General features: G+C 45.8%; 1 protein-coding gene across 4 annotated transcripts in view; it reads right to left on the bottom strand.

Moving 5' to 3' along the window:
• Positions 1–18,055, bottom strand: part of igf2bp2a (insulin-like growth factor 2 mRNA binding protein 2a) — a 146,624-nt gene that overhangs the window by 70,500 nt on the left and 58,069 nt on the right. For all 4 annotated transcript variants that reach the window (XM_048599299.1, XM_048599298.1, XM_048599300.1 and 1 more), the window contains exons 3-4: positions 7,638–7,686; positions 1,528–1,579 (exon numbers count right to left, since the gene is read on the bottom strand). In XM_048599299.1, the coding sequence (XP_048455256.1) occupies positions 1,528–1,579; positions 7,638–7,686 (101 nt within the window). The remainder of the gene's footprint in view (positions 1–1,527; positions 1,580–7,637; positions 7,687–18,055) is intronic.

Genomic DNA, 18,055 nt, shown 5'->3' with positions numbered 1-18,055 from the left:
GTGTGTGTGTGTGTGTGTGTGCGCGTGCGTGCGTGCACGTGTGTGTGCGTGCACGTGTGTGTGTGTTTAGATCAATGAAAGTGGCCAGTTGAGGATGTTGTACTTACACTTGTATCAAAGTTTGGTTTCACCTTGCACAGTTGTGGTTACTCTGTCATAAACAGGATATAGTGGCATGGGAGAAGGTGTAAAACCAACTCACAACAAATAAGAACAGAATGGAACGATTTATCCATTTGAGGGGGAGGACAAACAGACTGAGGATGCTCTCTCTTCAAAGGCCAAGGCGAATCTGTGTGGGATGGGGGAGTGGACTAGTGTGGGAGGTTGCTGAACCTGAGGAGGCACTTGAAACATGAACAACTTGTTAACAGCAGATACAGAGAGAGTACAGACCATAATCAACGTGAAGACAAACCCTCTTCATCGCGAGACTGTACAACCAGCTGCTACCATACAGTAAGCAAACAGCTAAAGTGAAGCGAGGCAGGCAGATGGGAGAGAAACGAATGGACAAGGGGGATGGGAGGTGGCTCAAATGAAGTATGAACACTTGCATGGACTGACTGAATGTTGAACGGCTTGTTCCACTGGCACATACCCTGTGTAATCCTCTTGCTCAACTGTCTTACTCTTTGCCAAAGCATAAGCCACACAAATCTCCGGACTAGATCTCCCTCCTCCAACCAACTGCATTTTTAAACCCAGCTCACACATCATCGTTTAGAAAATGCTATTTACATGCGCATTAAAACACACACTCACAGGCATACACACACACTCACAGGCATACACACACACTCACAGAGTTGGTGAGACAATTGTAAATGTTCCCACAGTTTGATGACTGTACGGTCAGATTGGAAAATTGCTGAGGTCGCTCTGTTATTTTAGAAACGTGTGAGAGAGAGGGAGCGGGGATAACCGGCTAACTACAGGTCTAAGGATTTCATGTCAGTTGCACAGAAGCAACTGGAAGCTGTCATTAAGATCAGATGCTGAATCTTAAAGGGGAAGGAGACTGTGCTGTAACTGTGGAGACCACATCTGCCCAGATAAAGGTCCAACGCAGTTCCACAACAATAACATGAGGGTTTAAACTGTTAATTCAGAACAGAGGAAGACGTAAACTGTTTTTCATTACCCGTCCGGCCCCTTTATTACTAAGCAGTGAACTGCTCAGCCAGTTTTGAAGGGGATAATCGCAAACACAGCCATATTATTTCAAACTAGACCCTGATTGTTCAGGAGCAAACCAGAAAAACATAAGGAGAATGAAAATCTGCAGCTTTCCCACAGTTTGTTGTGGCTCCCGGATAATCTGAGCTCCAGTCATTAGGTCATCAAATCCAGATCAAGCAGCACAAAGGTGGAGATCAGATAGACAAGGGCCATGATTGAACTGCTTGGCAGAACAGGACAGAGCGAACAGATTGGTCTAGTTACTCAGGATCTTACGTTCCAGTGGTGCTTTAGAATGAAATACCAGAGAGAAGAACTCACCACGATCCCCTTACATCTCCATACCTTGTTCCACATTCTCCACTGTGCCATGTTCAGCCAGGAGCCCATCCAATACCTGAAAACAACAGAGACAGAAGCATCATACTGTGTCATCCAGTCAGTTACATCACGTCATCCAGACAGACAGGACAGTCATACCATGTCACCCAAACAGACATTGAGGAGTCTTACACTGTGTGAACCAGACAGTCGGACAGAGTGTTACAACATGTCATCCAGACAGACAGACAGGAGAGTCACACCATGTCACCCAGACAATCAGGAGCATCACACAGTGTCACTGAGACAGACAGGGGCGTAACACTGTGTCAGAAAGGACAGGCAGGTAGGGGGCGGTGGAGGTGGTGGGGGCACTATCTTTGGCAAAATCATTTGCAAAGAAATGTCATGCGAGATCGCTCTGCACTACTTCAGTCTCCTACCGCTTCCGTTCACCTACACCAGAAATACTTTTCCTAAACTTGCTATCCTGAACCAGGAGGTTTCTGGATTCTTTAGTGGTGACTTTGTCCATCCGTTTCATTTCTTTTGCCAGCTTCATGTTTATCCCAGGAGGGTCTGGCTATAATCTTTGCATTTGTTATTCTGCTTTTTTTGATTATATACTTAAGTATAGCATTTTTGTTTTGCATTTCAACATAGCAGCGATCATTGTCCTTTATAAGCATTCTTTTCTGCCAGAGATGATGAGATTTGCCTGAATGTGCTTGGCCAGAATAAACCTTCTGACTTATTCCGCAGTGGGTAGCGCAATGACCTGCTGATTTTTCCTTTGCTTTCTTCACATTCGGCCAGTGATCTCCTAAAGCTTCTGGAGACCACTTGATTGGGGGAAGTGAGGAAGTCTGCAACTCCTTCCATGTCTTGCCTGTTCTCTCCCACTGACTATAACCTATCATATCAAATTCCTTCTCTACGGATTTGACAATATAGATATTTCTTTCTGTCACTGTCACCATCTTGGTCCGAATGTCTTAGGTCCAGGCGTTCCAATGAGTGGAAGCCTCCCCTCGCCAGAGCATGTATGCAGTTTTGGTCTCCTTACCTCGGGAAAGACATTTTTGTCATAGAGGAAGTGCAATGAAGGATCACCAGAGTTGTTCCTGGGACAGTGGGACTGTCCTATGAAGAGAGATTGGGCGAACTAATCCTGTATTTTCTAGAGTTCAATAGAATGAGATGTGACCTACAACCTCACTGAAGCTTACAAAATACCTAAAGAGTTGGCACTAACAGTCCCCATTAACAACTATTCACCCTCCCAGCCTGATCGTTAGCAAATCCTTTGTCTGTCCAACTGTCTTTCTCTCTCTTTGGGTTCTATCCTATCGTTTACTCCCTATCCCACCCACCTCCCTATTTTCTGCATATAAACTGACGTTTTCCCAGCCACCATCAGTTCCGAGGAAGGGTCACCAGACCCGAAACGTTAACTCTGTTTTCTCCTTCACAGATGCTGCCAGACCTGCTGAGGCTTCTCCAGCAATTTTATTTTTGTACCTAGAGTCAGATGCAGGGAAACTGTTTTCCCTTGGGTGGGAAGTCTAGAACTGGGAGGCATAATTTAGAAATAATGACGGTGCCACTTAGCACAGAGATGAGGAGAATTATTTTTACTCAGGAGGTACTCAGAACCTTTGGAATTCTCTACCACTGAGGTCTGTGGAAGCTCAGTCTTTCAATATGGAGATTGATAGATTTCTGATTACCAGTGGTGTACAGGATGATGGGGATGGGGTGGGTAAAAGGCAGTGAAGTGTTCGATCAGCCATGATCATACTGAATGGCAGGACAGACCCAAGAGGCATACCCTTGTTCCTATGTTTCTTCCTATGTTACTAAATCACTTAAAATACCAATGAGAAGGCTGGGCCATTAAATCAGCTGTCACAAATCTGAACAAACATGGCCACCGTGACTGTGACTATAACAACAACTGACATCTATAAAGCATGGATGTCATGAAAGGAGGTGCCAAGCAGTGGAGATTTAATGCCTTCAGATGTACAGCGATTGGAAGGTGGGAGGCCAGCAGGGGTGTGTGTTGGAATTGTTACGCTTAGGGACAATGAAAGTCTGCATGAGAAAAGGTCAATAGCAGATCAGCAGAGACAGAGGCAGAGGCGGACAATGTGGGTGGTGGCGAAGGGGTGGGGTGGGGGGGAAGTCGGCCATCTTTTCAATGTTCCAGATGTGAGTTCCCAAGCTCATCATGGGAACAAACCTGAGATTACAAATAGATTGGCTGAATCTTAGGACTACTGCCAGAGGGAGGAATGGAGTCAGTCACTAGGGAGGAGAAAGAGTCAACTAAGGCACCCAACATCAGTCAAAGGTAAAATAACAGAGGGGTCTCCAAGTAGATGGCCAATTGTTGAAGCTTGGGAGAAAACCACATGCTAAAAGGAAAGCCCCAACAGATTCTGATCTGCTGAGGAATGGGATCTACACTTTGGGGGCACATCCATCAGTCCTTCCATTGACAGAGTATGAAATGAGGCCATGAGTACTGCTGTGGTTGCACCACCTGCCTACAGACCACAGGTTCAATTCTCACCACAGCACATTGAGATTTCAATCCAGTTTCAGGAACGAGATCTGGAAATCAAAAGATGACTCTTGTGAGCATGGCCTTGAGGGTATCAGGCTACGGTATATATGAAAGAAAACACCAACCAGCTGATGAATGTTCATCAGTGAAGGTGAGCTGCAAGGCTGTCCAAATCACTAACATGTGACTGCAATCCCAGTCTTGACTCTTAAACTGCCTCTGAAGTGACATCACAAGCCACTAGGTTGTACCAAACCCGCTACGTGGAATGCCAAGAAGGTCACCCAGAGTAGCCCACCTTAAGGCAACGGCAGTCTTACCACTTCCCATGAGTAACTGAAAAAACTGCTTCTCTCCCCCTCCACTATATCACAAACTCCTGGTGCCAGAGGGGAAGCTGCAACATCAGTGAAAGCCAGTTTGCTTCTCTGTATACCTTCCTTCAATTACTTTGCTGAGCTTTTTAACCCTGACCCAGTGAGGTTCTCACCTGGAGGATTTTTTTAAAAATATATTCATTCGTGGGATGTGATCATTGCAGGTTGGGTCAGCATTTATTGCCTTGACCTTGAGAAGGTGATGATGAGCTGCCTTCTTTAACTGCAGCAGTCCACGTGATGTAGGTAGACCCACAATACCAATAGGGAGGGAATCCTAACTCGCTGTCATTTATTAGTTAGCTAATCCTCTATCCATGCTAAAATACTATGTCCAACACCAATGGTCAGCTTATTAAATAGCCTTACGTGCATTATTTCAGTGAATGCTTGTTGAAAATGCAAATGTATTACATCTACCAGTTCCCCTCTATCTATCCTGCTTGTGACCTCCTCAAATGACAGTATTAAATTCATAAGGAATGATTTCCTCTTCATGAAGTCATACTGACTCTGCTTGATCATATTATGTATTTCTAACAGTAACTCTAGCTGAGGTTGCAGGATACCGGAGGGTGGAAGACAATCTGTGACTTTCTGGCTGCTTCAGCCTTGTCTATACTCGTATTAATGAGTCTCAAACTGAGCCTCCTCAATCACCCTTCCCAAGGACCAGGTCAGGCAGTGACCAGACCTCTGTCTGATCATCCTGGATCACTGTCCCTTTGGTCATACAGTCATAAAGATCCACAGCACAGAAAAATGCCCTTCGGCCCATCGTGTCCACACTGGTCAAAAACAACCACCTGAATATTCTAATGCCATTTTCTAGTGCTTGGCTCATAGTCTTGCATGTCTTGGCATCGCAAGTACACATCTAAACACTTCTTAAATGTTATGAGAGTTTCTGACTCTACCACTCTTAAAGGTAGTGAGTTCCAGACTGCCACCACCCTCTGGGTGAAAACATTTTTCCTCATCTCCTCTAAATCTTCTGCCTGTTACCTTACATCTATGCCTCCAAGTCATGGATCCCACCATCAAGGGGAAAGTTTCTTCCTGTCTACTATTCGGCAATTGGTTAGAAATATTGATTGCGGTCAATTCCGTACAGCTTCTAAAAAAAAAGCAGCAGACAACACAGCAAATGCAAGGCAAAGCCACAAGCTTAGATACAATCCACCTGGTCACAGATCAAGTCAAATGTATATCCTCATTCAGTTCTCCAATACCTCAACTCATAGAACTGTACATCTAGCAACAGAGGAAGACAGTGGTGCAATGGTAATATCATTAGATAAGTTATCAAGAGACCCAGAAGAATTCTCAAGAGAAATAGATTCAAATCCCAACATGGCAACTGGTGGGATTCAAATTCAATGGATTTGAAAGTTCTCTCAGTGAGGGTGACTGTGGAAGCTATCATCTCTTTCACTAATGCCCTTTAGGGAAGGAGATCAGCCGTCCTTCGGTTGTGGGTAAAGTGTTGGAAAGGATTATAAGAGATGGGATTTATAATCATCTAGAAAGGAATAATTTGATTAGGGATAGTCAACACGGTTTTGTGAAGGGTAGGTCGTGCCTCACAAACCTTATTGAGTTCTTTGAGAAGGTGACCAAACAGGTGGATGAGGGTAAAGCAGTTGATGTGGTGTATACGGATTTCAGTAAAGCGTTTGGTAAGTTCCCCATGGTAGGCTATTGCAGAAAATACGGAGGCATGGGATTGAGGGTGATTTAGCGGTTTGGACCAGAAATTAGCTAGCTGTAAGAAGACAGAGGGTGGTGGTTGATGGGAAATGTTCATCCTGGAGTTCAGTTACTAGTGGTGTACCTCAAGGATCTGTTTTGGGGCCACTGCTGTTTGTCACTTTTATAAATGACCTGGAGGAGGGCGTAGAAGGATGGGTTAGTAAATTTGCGGATGACATCAAAGTCGGTGGAGTTGTGGATAGTGCGGAAGGATGTTGCAGGTTACAGAGGGACATAGATAAGCTGCAGAGCTGGGCTGAGAGGTGGCAAATGGAGTTTAATGCGGAAAAATGTGAGGCGATTCACTTTGGAAGGAGTAACAGGAATACAGAGTACTGGGCTAATGGTAAGATTCTTGGTAGTGTGGATGAGCAGAGAAATCTCGGTGTCCATGTGCACAGATCCCTGAAAGTTGACACCCAGGTTGATAGCGTTGTTAAGAAGCCGTACGGTGTGTTAGGTTTTATTGGTAGAGGGATTGAGTTTCGGAGCCATGAGGTCATGTTGCAGCTGTACAAAACTCTGGTGCGGCCGCACTTGGAGTATTGCGTACAGTTCTGGTCACCGCATTATAGGAAGGATGTGGAAGCATTGGAAAGGGTGCAGAGGAGATTTACCAGGATGTTGCCTGGTATGGAGGGAAGGTCTTATGAGGAAAGGCTGAGGGACTTGAGGCTGTTTTCGTTAGAGAGAAGAAGGTTAAGAGGTGACTTAATAGAGACATACAAGATGATCAGAGGATTAGATAGGGTGGACAGTGGGAGCCTTTTTCCTCGGATGGTGGTGGCTAGCACGAGGGGACATAGCTTTAAATTGAGGGGTGATAGATATAGGACAGATGTCAGAGGTAGGTTCTTTACTCAGAGAGTAGTAAGGGCGTGGAATGCCCTGCCTGCAAAAGTAGTAGACTCGCCAACTTTAAGGGCATTTAAATGGTCATTGGATAAACATATGGATGATAATGGAATAGTTTAGGTTAGATGGGCTTCAGATTGGTTTCACAGGTCGGTGCAACATCGAGGGCCGAAGGGCCTGTACTGCGCTGTAATGTTCTATGTTCTATGTTCTATGTCCTTACTTGGTGTCTGGCCTCATGTGACTCCAGACCCACAGCAAAAATGGTTGACTCTTAAATGCCCTGTGAAGTGGCCACTTGGTTCAAGGGGCAATTAGGGACAGGCAACAAATGCCCACAATCCCAGAGAAGAATGAAGGGAAAGCTACCCTCTCATTTTCCAGATTGGGCACCAAATCCCTACTATGCCAAGTCCTGCCTTCCCACCCCACCACCTAAAACCCCAACCACACTTTGCGAGCGCATCAAGAGAGAGCCATGACCTCTTGTCGAGGTGTGTTGGACACAGTCTGAACTCAAGCCATTTAAACAGACAAGTAAATTAATAGTTGGTTACCAACTTCTGTAGGCTACTCACCTCCCACTGCAGATGAGGCGGGATGTTGCGGATTTGAATTTTCCGACTCCTGCAAAGCGAAAAAGACAAAGTCTTGTCAGTGAAACACATCGTGGGAATTCACTGTGCCAGACGGTCAGGGGGTTCAAGGGGCAGAGGGAGACTGGGGAATGCTCTTAATAAAACAAGACAGATTGGCACTGCCTATGCTCAAGGTAGGCAATGGTATGGCATCTTGGGTTCTCTTTGTCTAAAACAATTTGCTCCTGAGATGTGGGCAGCGCTGGCGATGTAATATTCACAGCCCATCACAAGTTAACCCGCCTTCACTCTATATTGCCCACGTACTCATTGAGCAGAAGGGTAACAGCTCCACGTCCCGGAAGTTAGTGAACCAGCTGCCAGTATAGCATTAGTTCAGCTGCTGGCTGCAGTACATGTGATTAATTAAGTGACTGACTAAATAAAAAGGGGGAAAGCAGGGACCCCGGCAGCAAATGGGTAGCCGCCACTGAAGGAGAGACTGGGGCAATTGAGCTAAAACGTGGTCAAAGAGGGCAGTTTTAAGGAGTGTTGTGAAGGAGGAAAGTGAGGTAGAGCGGCAGAGAGGTCTTACTCAGGAAATTCCAGAGGTGAGGGAAGAGATTCTCAACCAGGGGATCGTGAGGTGCGATTTTGGGGCCAGGGGTTCTAAGGTTGCAATGACTACCATGTAGCTCTAGCTTAGTGTTAACAGACACAAGGTCCCTTTAAATTCTTTTTAATAGTGAGCATGGATTCACTGACAGGCATCTGAGGCCTGATTCCTGCTTCAAAACAAAAAGCCAGGTTCTTCAAAAGCCCTAACCAACATACCAGCAAGGAACAGCACAGTGGCTCAGTGGTTAGCACTGCTGCCTCACAGCACCAGGGACCCGGGTTCAATTCCACCTTCAGGTGTCTGTCTGTGCGGAGTTTACACATTCTCCCAGTGTCTGCATGGGTTTCCTCCCACACTCCAAAGATGTGCAGGTTAGGGTGGATTGGCCATGCTAAATTGCCCCATAGTGTTCAGGGATGTGTAGATTAGGTGGGTTATAGAGGGATAGTTCTGTGTAGACTTGTTGGGCCAAAGGGCCTGATTCCACACTGTAGGTATTATATTATTTATGAGAACAAGAGTAGGCCACTCCCCTTCAAGCCTGTTTGCCATTTGATAAGATCATGGCTGATGCTGATTCTGATTTTTAACATCAACTCTACATTCCTGCAGACCCCCGAGAATCTTCATCCCCTTGGTAATCAATTTATCTACCTCTGTTTTAAAAATATTTAAAGATTCTGCATCCACTGCCTTTTGAGGAAAAGAATTTCAAAGACTCACAAACCCCAGACAGAAAAATGTTGCCTCATCTCTGTATTAAATGGGAGACCCCTTATTTTTAAACAATGACGTTCTAGATTCTCCCACAAGAGGAAACACCCTTTCCATGTCTACCCAGTCAAGACCCCTCAGAAACTTGTGTGTTTCAACTAAATCACTTCTGCATCTTCTACACTCCAGAGGATACAGGCCTAGACTGTCTGGACTTTCCTCATAAGGTAATCCACTTATTCCAGGTTCATGAACCTTCTCTGAACTGCTTCCAATACATTAACATCCTTCCGTAAGTACAGTGACCAGTACTCAATTCTCCAGGTGCAGTTTCACCGATGTCCTGTATAACTGAAGAATGCATTCATCATTCCTCACAATAAACCATAACATTCTACTGGCTTTCCTGATAACTTGCTGTACCTGCATACTGACGTTCTGTCATTCATGCACAAGGGCACCCAGATCTCTCTGCATCTTAAGAACCCTACAACTTGTCACTATTTAGATGGTATATAATTTTTATTCTTCCTGCTAAAATGGACATATGGTACTCCATCTGCCAGATTTTTGCTCCTCACTTAAACTATGTATTTCTTTGTAGGCTTCTTATGTCCTCTTCACAACTCACTCCCTCCCCCACTCGCATGTATGAATGCAGTTCCAAAAACACTCAAGATGCTCGACATCATCCAGGACAAAGCAGCCCATTTGTTTGGCACCAGATCCACAAGCATCCGTTCCCTCTGCCACTGTCACTCCGTAGCAGCAGAAAATTCCAACCTGTGAACACATCCAACTAGGAAGACAAAGGCAACAGAAACATGGGAACACCAGGACATGCGGATTTCCCTCCAAGCCACTCACCACCCTGTCTCGGAAGTATATCACCGTTCCTTCAGTGTTGTTGGGTCAAAATCCTGGAATTCCCTCCCTGAGGGCATTGTGGGTCAACCCACAGCACGTGGACTGCATTGGTTCCGGAAGGTAGTTCACCACCACATTCTCAAGGGTGACTGGGATTGGGCAATAAATGCTGGCCTAGCCAGTGATGCCCACATGCTATGAGCAAATTTAAAAATAGTCTAGTGAAATCTTTAATTGTTAGAAGAGAAAGGATGAAGTCAGTCGCAAGGGAGTAGAATATGAAGTGAGAACTGAAGATAACAGCCACAGTCTTCTCAATGCTGAACCGAAGGGATTGTGTATCCATCGAGTGACGAATATCAGATAAGCATTCTGATAGTTTACTAACAGTAGAGGAGTCAAGGCAGGTGTTGGTGAGCTGGCTGTCAATGTCCACGTGATAACTGAGACTGTGCTTTCAGCTAATGGCACTGAGGGGCAGTGTGTAGATTAGAAAAAGGAGGGGACAGGTATGGGTATGGTACCTAAGGATAGAGTCCCAGGGGTAACAGGTTGGGGAGCAGAAAGAGAGACCATTGTGTGATTCTCTGGCAATGAATGCATGGATAAGAACAGAACCGTGTGAGACAGCTCACCCCAACTCCGCCCTCCCCGGGTGACAGTGGAAGGGGTTGGTGGAGGATATGCAGACTCCATATTGAAGGCTGCAGACAAGGGTGAGAAGAACAAGGAGAGAAAGTTTACCTTCGTCCAAGTCTATTAGGGTGTCATTTGGGATTTTGATAAGAACTGTTTTAGCAGCGTGCAAAGGCAGAGACCTGATTGGAGAGGTTGAAAGACAGCACCAGCTTCTTCATTAACCACATTGGAGTACTTATGACCCTAATGCTAGGAGACCACACCCTGTGACCCTAATCACTAGGAGACTGTAAGTGATTGTAACGAGGTCGGCCAGGTGGACCTCACAGAACAGCAGTTCCCTGACTGGGGCTGTTAACCTGGTTCAATCAGGGAGCCCTGGCTGACAGATAAAAACAGGAGTGTCAGACATCCTGTTCACTCAGAGATTTGGCTCTGAGGGAGCTGGATCAGTGTCAAGGACTCTCCACATGTAAATAAAGGGTGACTTGTGATGGGATGCCATCCTCTTTTGGAGTTACTTTAGTGGCAACAAGAGAAAAGCACGCTCCTGAAGAAATTTGCTCACAGTCGTCTTTGAGATGGGGTCAGCATTTCGGCAATCATGCTGTTACTTGAGAAGTCTGACTCGTTCAATCCTGCTGTCGAAGACTGGGCTCATATGTGGAAAGAATGCCTTATTTTTTCCAGGTAAATGATATTGGGGCAGGTGAAAAGCAATGAGTAATTCTCCTGACAGCTTGTGGACCTGCAGCTTTTTTGGTTATTGGGAGCCTAACGTTCCAGGAGGCGCCAGATACTAAAACCTTTCAAGATTTGATAGATCTAATCAAGGAATATTACGACTCTGAGACGCTATCAGTTTTACTCGGTAGCTCAAGAGCCAGAGGAATTCATATTGGGATTTTTCACTAGATTAAAACGACTGGCAGAGGCATGGGATTTTAGTTTAACCCTTAATGAGATGTTAAGAGGCCATCTGGTTATTGGGATTAATGATGGAACCATGCAAAAGCGCCTACTAGCTGAAGCCCAAATGGACTTCAAGCAGGCACTACAACTGGCTTTATCATTGGAAAATGCAGCGAGTTGCAAGGTATTCCAATGTAAGTGGACACCCTCGCCAGTCTGACTGAGCTTGGGAACACCATCAATCAGAGCATATCCTGAACACAGATATATACACAAAGCCAGGGGGAGTTGACAGGGGGGATGGGGGGGTATTTGTCCATCATGAAGCTGGACGTTAGCTATGCATACTTACAATTGTGATTAGATGAGGATTCCCAGAAGTATGCTACAATTAATACCCATTTTGGGTTTGTATCAATATACAAGTCTGCCATTTAGGACATCGTCAACTTGTGCAATTTTTCAGTGGATGATGGAGAACATTTTACTAGGTCCACCCCAGGTTGCCATTTATCTAAATGATGTGCCAATAACAGGGAAGACCAATAAGGACCACTTCAGAGAACGTGAACATAGTCTATTGACATTTTTCCAAGGCAGGCATATCCTAAGAAGGGAAAAATGTATGTCCCAGGCACTCCATGTGACCGACTTGGGCTACAGAGTCGACAAGACTGGGTTACACCCGTTGGAAGATAAGTGAGGGGGATCAAAGGTGCTCCAGCTATCACTTCTGTACCAGAGTTTAGGTCTTTCCATGGGCTGATGGATCATTACAGAAAGTTCACACATAACCTGACCTTTGCATCAACTCTGGAAAAAATGGATCAGCCTTGGATATGATCACATAGCCAAGCTATAGCTTTCAGGGAAGTGAAGAAACAGCTATCATCCTTTAAGGTGTTGGCACACTCCGATCCCCAGCGACATCTGGTATTGACATGCGGTGGTTCACCGTACGGCATCAGGGTAGTATTAGCTCATAGGTAGCCCAATGGAGAGGAATGCCCAATAGCGTGTGCATCCAGAACATTAATACGACCAGGTAGAGAAGGAAGTTTGGCGGTCAGTTTGGAGTCAGAAAGTCTCATCAATGCCTTTTATGGTCATAAATTTGTAATAATAACGGACCACAAATCTCTGCTAGATCTACTTAAAGCAGAAAAGGAATAGCTTCATGCCGAATTCAGTAGGTTCTAATGCTAAGTGTGTATAACTACAAGTTGGAACACCATTCAGGAGGCCAAGTGGCAAATGTGGATGCATTGAGCTGCCTCCCACTAGCAGATATATCACCAGGTGGTACCGCCACAGGAAGAGTTCGTAATGGTTTTATAATTTCTGGACACACTTCCAATCACAACTGACAATATCAGACTTTGGATGCAGAAAGATCGATCCTTGCAAAACTGAAACAGCTGGTGATGACAGAGGAAATAAAAGGGCCGTCACAACCAGAAGATCTGGGGAGACCAGATCACAGTAGAGGGTGGCATATTATTATGGGGAGCAAGAGCGATTGTCCCAAACAAAGGTCACCGTCACATACTGGCTGAACTCTACCACAGTCATCTGGGGTGACCAAAATGAAGATGTTGGTGAGACGTTATGTCTGGTAGCCAGGAATGGATACACACATAGCTGCGTGGGTTGATCAGTGCCCAGAGTACCAACAAGGACAAAAATTACCGCCAGCAGCTCAGGGGAATGGTCGGGTAAACCCTGGACTTGGTTACACGGTGACTATGCAGGTCCTTTCATGGGCTCAATGTTCTTAGTTATTGTGAATGCCCTGTCAAAGTGGCTGGACATGCATAGAGTTCATTTGTCAAACATGGGGACAACAGAAAAACTGCGTGCATTCTTTGCAATACACGGACTCCCAGAAGAGTTGGTCACATATAACGGGCCATTGGTTACCTGCAGGGAATTTGAGTATTTCCTAAAGTTGAACGTTATTCAACATATACATACAGCTCCGTACCATTCATCATCCAATGGTCTGGCAGAAAGAGCAGTCCAAACTTTGAAGGGAGGCTTTAAAAAAAAAAAACAGCCTACAGCTTCACTAGATACCAAACTGTCCAAGGTTCCGAATCGATCATAGGACCATCCCTCATGCAACTACAGGGATAGCTCGAGCAGAGTTGATTATGGGGAGAAGAGGCTGCACCAGGTTAAATCTGGGAATTCCAGATCTTGGGGGGGGGGGGGGGGGGGGGGGGGAAAGAATGTGAAATGGCATCAGGAACACCAATGCTGGGCACAAGACTCAATTAAGCAAGAGAGACAGTTCAGTTCGGTGGACGAAGTTTGGTGTCGGAAATGGCCCTGCATGGGTAACGGGCATGATCAGCGTGCAGTCAGGTCCAGTGAAATATAAAGTTCAGATAGGTGTGACGATCCTGAACAAACACGTGGATCATATGAAGGCTGCAAACTCGCAAACCACGTGGGAGCAAAATGTGCCCGGCTCCTCAACAGTCCTTCTGACTGTTCTGGAACCCGTGGGCTCTCCCTCTCTGTCAAGCATTGAAGATACCTCAGAATCTGAGACAGACATGGAACATGTCACCACCTTGATGCCTTTGCCACCTAAAGAAGAGAAATAAGTTTCTTCCAAGATGCTCTGGGTTCCAGATGTGAGCTACGGTGTGTTACACACTGCCTGTATCAGAAGCAGAGTTGGAGGAATCGGACCTCGTACTAAAATGCCCCATGAAGAGCTACGAAAGAAAAGGAACTGGCCTATGTTCTCGGGTTCAGGGCTGCGGGGGTGGTGTTGTGATTACATCGAGGTCAGCCAGGTGGACCTCACAGAATATGAGTTCCCTGGCTGCTAATCCAGTCCAATCAGGGAGCCCTGGCTGATAGATGAACAGGAGTGTCAGACATCCTGGTCACTCTGAGGGAGTTGGATCAGGGTCAAGGACTCTCCACGTGTGAATAAATGTTGACTCGATGACAGGATACCGGCCTCTGTGGAGTTATTTCAGTGACCATCCCCTCCGTGACCCTGATCACTAGGAGACCAACCCCTGTGACCCTGATCGCGAGAAGACCACCCTCTAATGATCCTGATCGCGAGGAGACCAGACTCCTGTGACCCTGATCACTACAAAAACCAGACTCCCATGACCCTGATTGCTAGGAAAGCCTCCTCGTGACCCTGATCACCAGGAGACCGCTCTCCTGTGACCCTGATTGCTAGGAATCCACTCGTTTTCAAGACCTTTCAAGATGGCGGTAAAGTTGGGGGGTTGCTGAGCCTGCTGCTCATCAGCTCCTGTTGACTTTCCTTCTCTTTTTTTTCCTTCTATTTATTTTTTTTTGTTTTTCCTTTTGCTCCGTTTTCTTTCCTTTAAAGCCTGCAGGGCAGCAAGTGAAGGAGGTCGCCTCCAGTGGCAGCAGCTGCAACACCAAGACAAGTTGGACACGGCTCCACCCCGGCCCGGGGTCTCCTGGTCAGCGAGGAACAGGTCCTGGGCAGACTCCCCTGGCCCAGGCCCGCACACTGGGCCGAAACCCCAGGTCCGCAGCAAGCCCAGGAGGAGGAGAGAAAGTCAGTCTTGTCCCAGCGTGGCAATCTTGTCCCGGCGTGGCAGACTTCTTTGTCTTTGGTGTCCAGGTATTCCAGTGGCCTGGAGGTGGTCTTGTCCAAGAGTAGCAGTCTCAGCCCGGCTTCATCAGCGGATGCTTCCGGCCCAGTATTCCAGTGGCCCAGCGTGGCGGTCTCATCACGGCTACACGTTCAGGGTATTCCATCATTCTTCAATCAGCTTTCCCCAAACCTCGGAGCTATCAACTGAACTGTGATGAACTTTGTCTTAATTTTCCTTTTGTTTTTAAAATTATTATGTATAACTTCTGTCATTGATGTAGGCACCGTGGGGCAACTTATAAAGCTTTTCATTGTGTTTTTCATGTAAAGGTACACGTGACAACAAATTTCGATCCGATTCCATTCTAATCTATTCACTGTGCCACAAGTGGAATGAAGCAAAACTTGGATTCCTTTTCAATAGGACTGATCCTAATCAAAGTATTTTGAACCAATCTTTTATTCAATGTGATGTGTTGGCGTCAGTGTCAGTCCATTACGTTACCCTGTCTTATGATGCACTCTAAGGTTTCAAAAGACTCCAAAGGCACTGCAGAATTATTTACACAGCACAGGGTCCAACCCTCACGTGATACAAGCTGCTGAATAGCTTTGCCCTGCATGCTCTTAATCAGCCACGGGTAAGTAAGAGGAAGTGACAGATATAGGCTGACTCTCACCCTCACTCTCTCTCTCTCTCTCTCACACACACACACACACACACACACACACACACACACACACACACACAGGACGAGGTGGGGGGCAAGGAGAGACAGTGTTCATGGGAGAGAGACAGACTTAGATACAAACACTCAGAGACAGACACACACAAAACTGAAAATTAATGGTCACGGAAATGATTGTGGTCAATGACTGTGAAGAAACCAATTTGAATAAAGTGAGCACTGAATAAAGGAACTACAGTTATCCATCTGATAACTCAACACGTTTACTTCACTCCCCTGTGAAATGATCTCTCTTCTTCCTCAAGTAGTCAGTCTGCCAACCACTACGGCCATTATTTACACAGTTACTTTCTCCAAAAGGCACTCGCAACTGGCTGGGTCTCAGTAAACCTTTACCCAGATCACCAGGAATTCAACTGAATGACCGTGGCAGCAGTTCACTGATGTGCAAATCAGAAGCACACAAACTTCAATTTAATTCTCAGGACCTAAACACTGAGGAAAATCTGCACGTTGTTGCGAAATGTATTGCAGGATCATAGAATTGTTACGGGGCAGAACGAGGACACTCATACCACTGTGCCTGCACGTACAAGGACCGGGAAAGTATGTCAGGTTAGCAACACCCAAAAGTCAGCTGCAAAGTCAGAAGGGCAAGTCAGATGGAGTGGACCATCCAGTCAGGTGTCTGATAGTTCAAACCCTTCTATTTGCAGAGAAAGGATTGATTGAGAATGAGCAGATTGCATGAATACAGGATGATTTCACACACTTTTAAAGAATACAGCTATTGGTTTGAGGGGGTCAGAGTCTTTATCAAAGCCAGGCGTGATGACATGAGGATTTGATTGTGATTTATTATTGTCACCTGTATCAAGATACAGTGAAAAGTATTGTTTTGTATGTTACCCAAGCAAATCATACTTTATGTAAGTACAACAGAGTAACAGAACAGAATGCAGAATAGTGTTACAGTCACAGAGAAGGTGCAGAGAAAGATCAACTCTGGTATATGAGAGGTCCTTTCAAAAGTCTGATAACAAGAGGGAAGAAACTGTTCTTGAATCTGCTGCTGCATGCTTTCAAACTTTTGCATCTTCTGCCTGATGGAAGGGGGCGGAAGAGGAGATAACAGTGTTGGGAGGGATCTTTGAATATGTTGCTTGTTTTCCCGAGGCAACAGGAAGTACAGACAGAGTCAATGGATGGAAGGCAGGTTTGTGTGATGGACTAGGCTGCGGTCTTGGCCACAGCAGTTGTCATACCAAGCTGTGATGCATCCAGATAGGCGGCATTCTGTGCTGCATCTGTAAAAATTGGTAAGAGTCCTTCTGGACATACAGATTTTCAGTCCAGAGGCACAGTAAGTTACAGCGCAGGAATCAACACTAGGGTTGTCACCACAGGCAAAAATGCTCACATCCTAATTACCTGTAGTTTGACAGGCACTGAGTATCCTTGACAAAGTAGTTTTTCAGTCACTCGAAATAAAAGTTTATACTGGAGGAGGAGAACCTCACTTCCTTCAGCATCTGGATGCGTGGCGGAAAGTAAAAAGGTACCAGAAAATTCTCCAGGCCTTCATCTACAAGTGCTCCACCGACCTGTACAAAACAACAGCCGGAGACAGTCTGAAACAGGAGCAGCAATCTCGAGCCTGCCTTACCGTTTAACAATCACTAAATTACATCTTCTGAAATTTTTTTTCTGGGGAATGGGCGTTGCTGATAAGACAGACATTTATATCCCAACTGAGTGTCAGGCTCAGCCAGAGGGCAGGCAAGAGTCAACCATTTCCAGTAACCTCATGGTTTACAAGACCATGTTGGAAATGGCCTGGGGACGATGATATGCACCATTCACCCTCCCATCACCACCCCCGCCACAAAACCTGTGACTGGGAGGACTCACCATCACACAGGACAGTGCTTTTTATGGCCAGTGGGCACAGCAGGGGTTGAGGTGCGTTGTTAATTTTCAGAAACGACACTTGAATATTAAATTTTGTTAATTTAAATTGGAACCCTTGGTTTCTGTTCTTTTAGAGCGGCTGGAACACATTAACCTGGTTTGAAAACAGTAGTTGCTGGCAATGCTCAGCAGGTCTGGCAGCATCCGTGAAGAAAAGAAATGAAAGAACTGGGTGGGTGCTGTGCATCAGGAATGAAAACCGAAGTTGCTGGAAAAGCTCAGCAGCTCTTCACAGATGCTGCCAGACCTGCCAAGCTTCTCCAGCAATTTCTGCTTTTGTTCCTTATTTACAGCATCCGCAGTTCTTTCGGTCTTTAACCTGGTTTAAGTTGCCTTGATCTGGCCAGTTCGACTGGAGGAAGTTTAAAAAGACCGAGCCCAGTGCAGGGTCCTAATGCAACATGCC

Source organism: Rhincodon typus, chromosome 7 (assembly GCF_021869965.1).
Source record: "Rhincodon typus isolate 14 chromosome 7, sRhiTyp1.1, whole genome shotgun sequence".
Taxonomy (NCBI): Eukaryota; Metazoa; Chordata; class Chondrichthyes; order Orectolobiformes; family Rhincodontidae; genus Rhincodon; species Rhincodon typus.
Note: the sequence above shows the minus strand (reverse complement) of the source record. Positions and strands in the feature narration are given on the sequence as shown.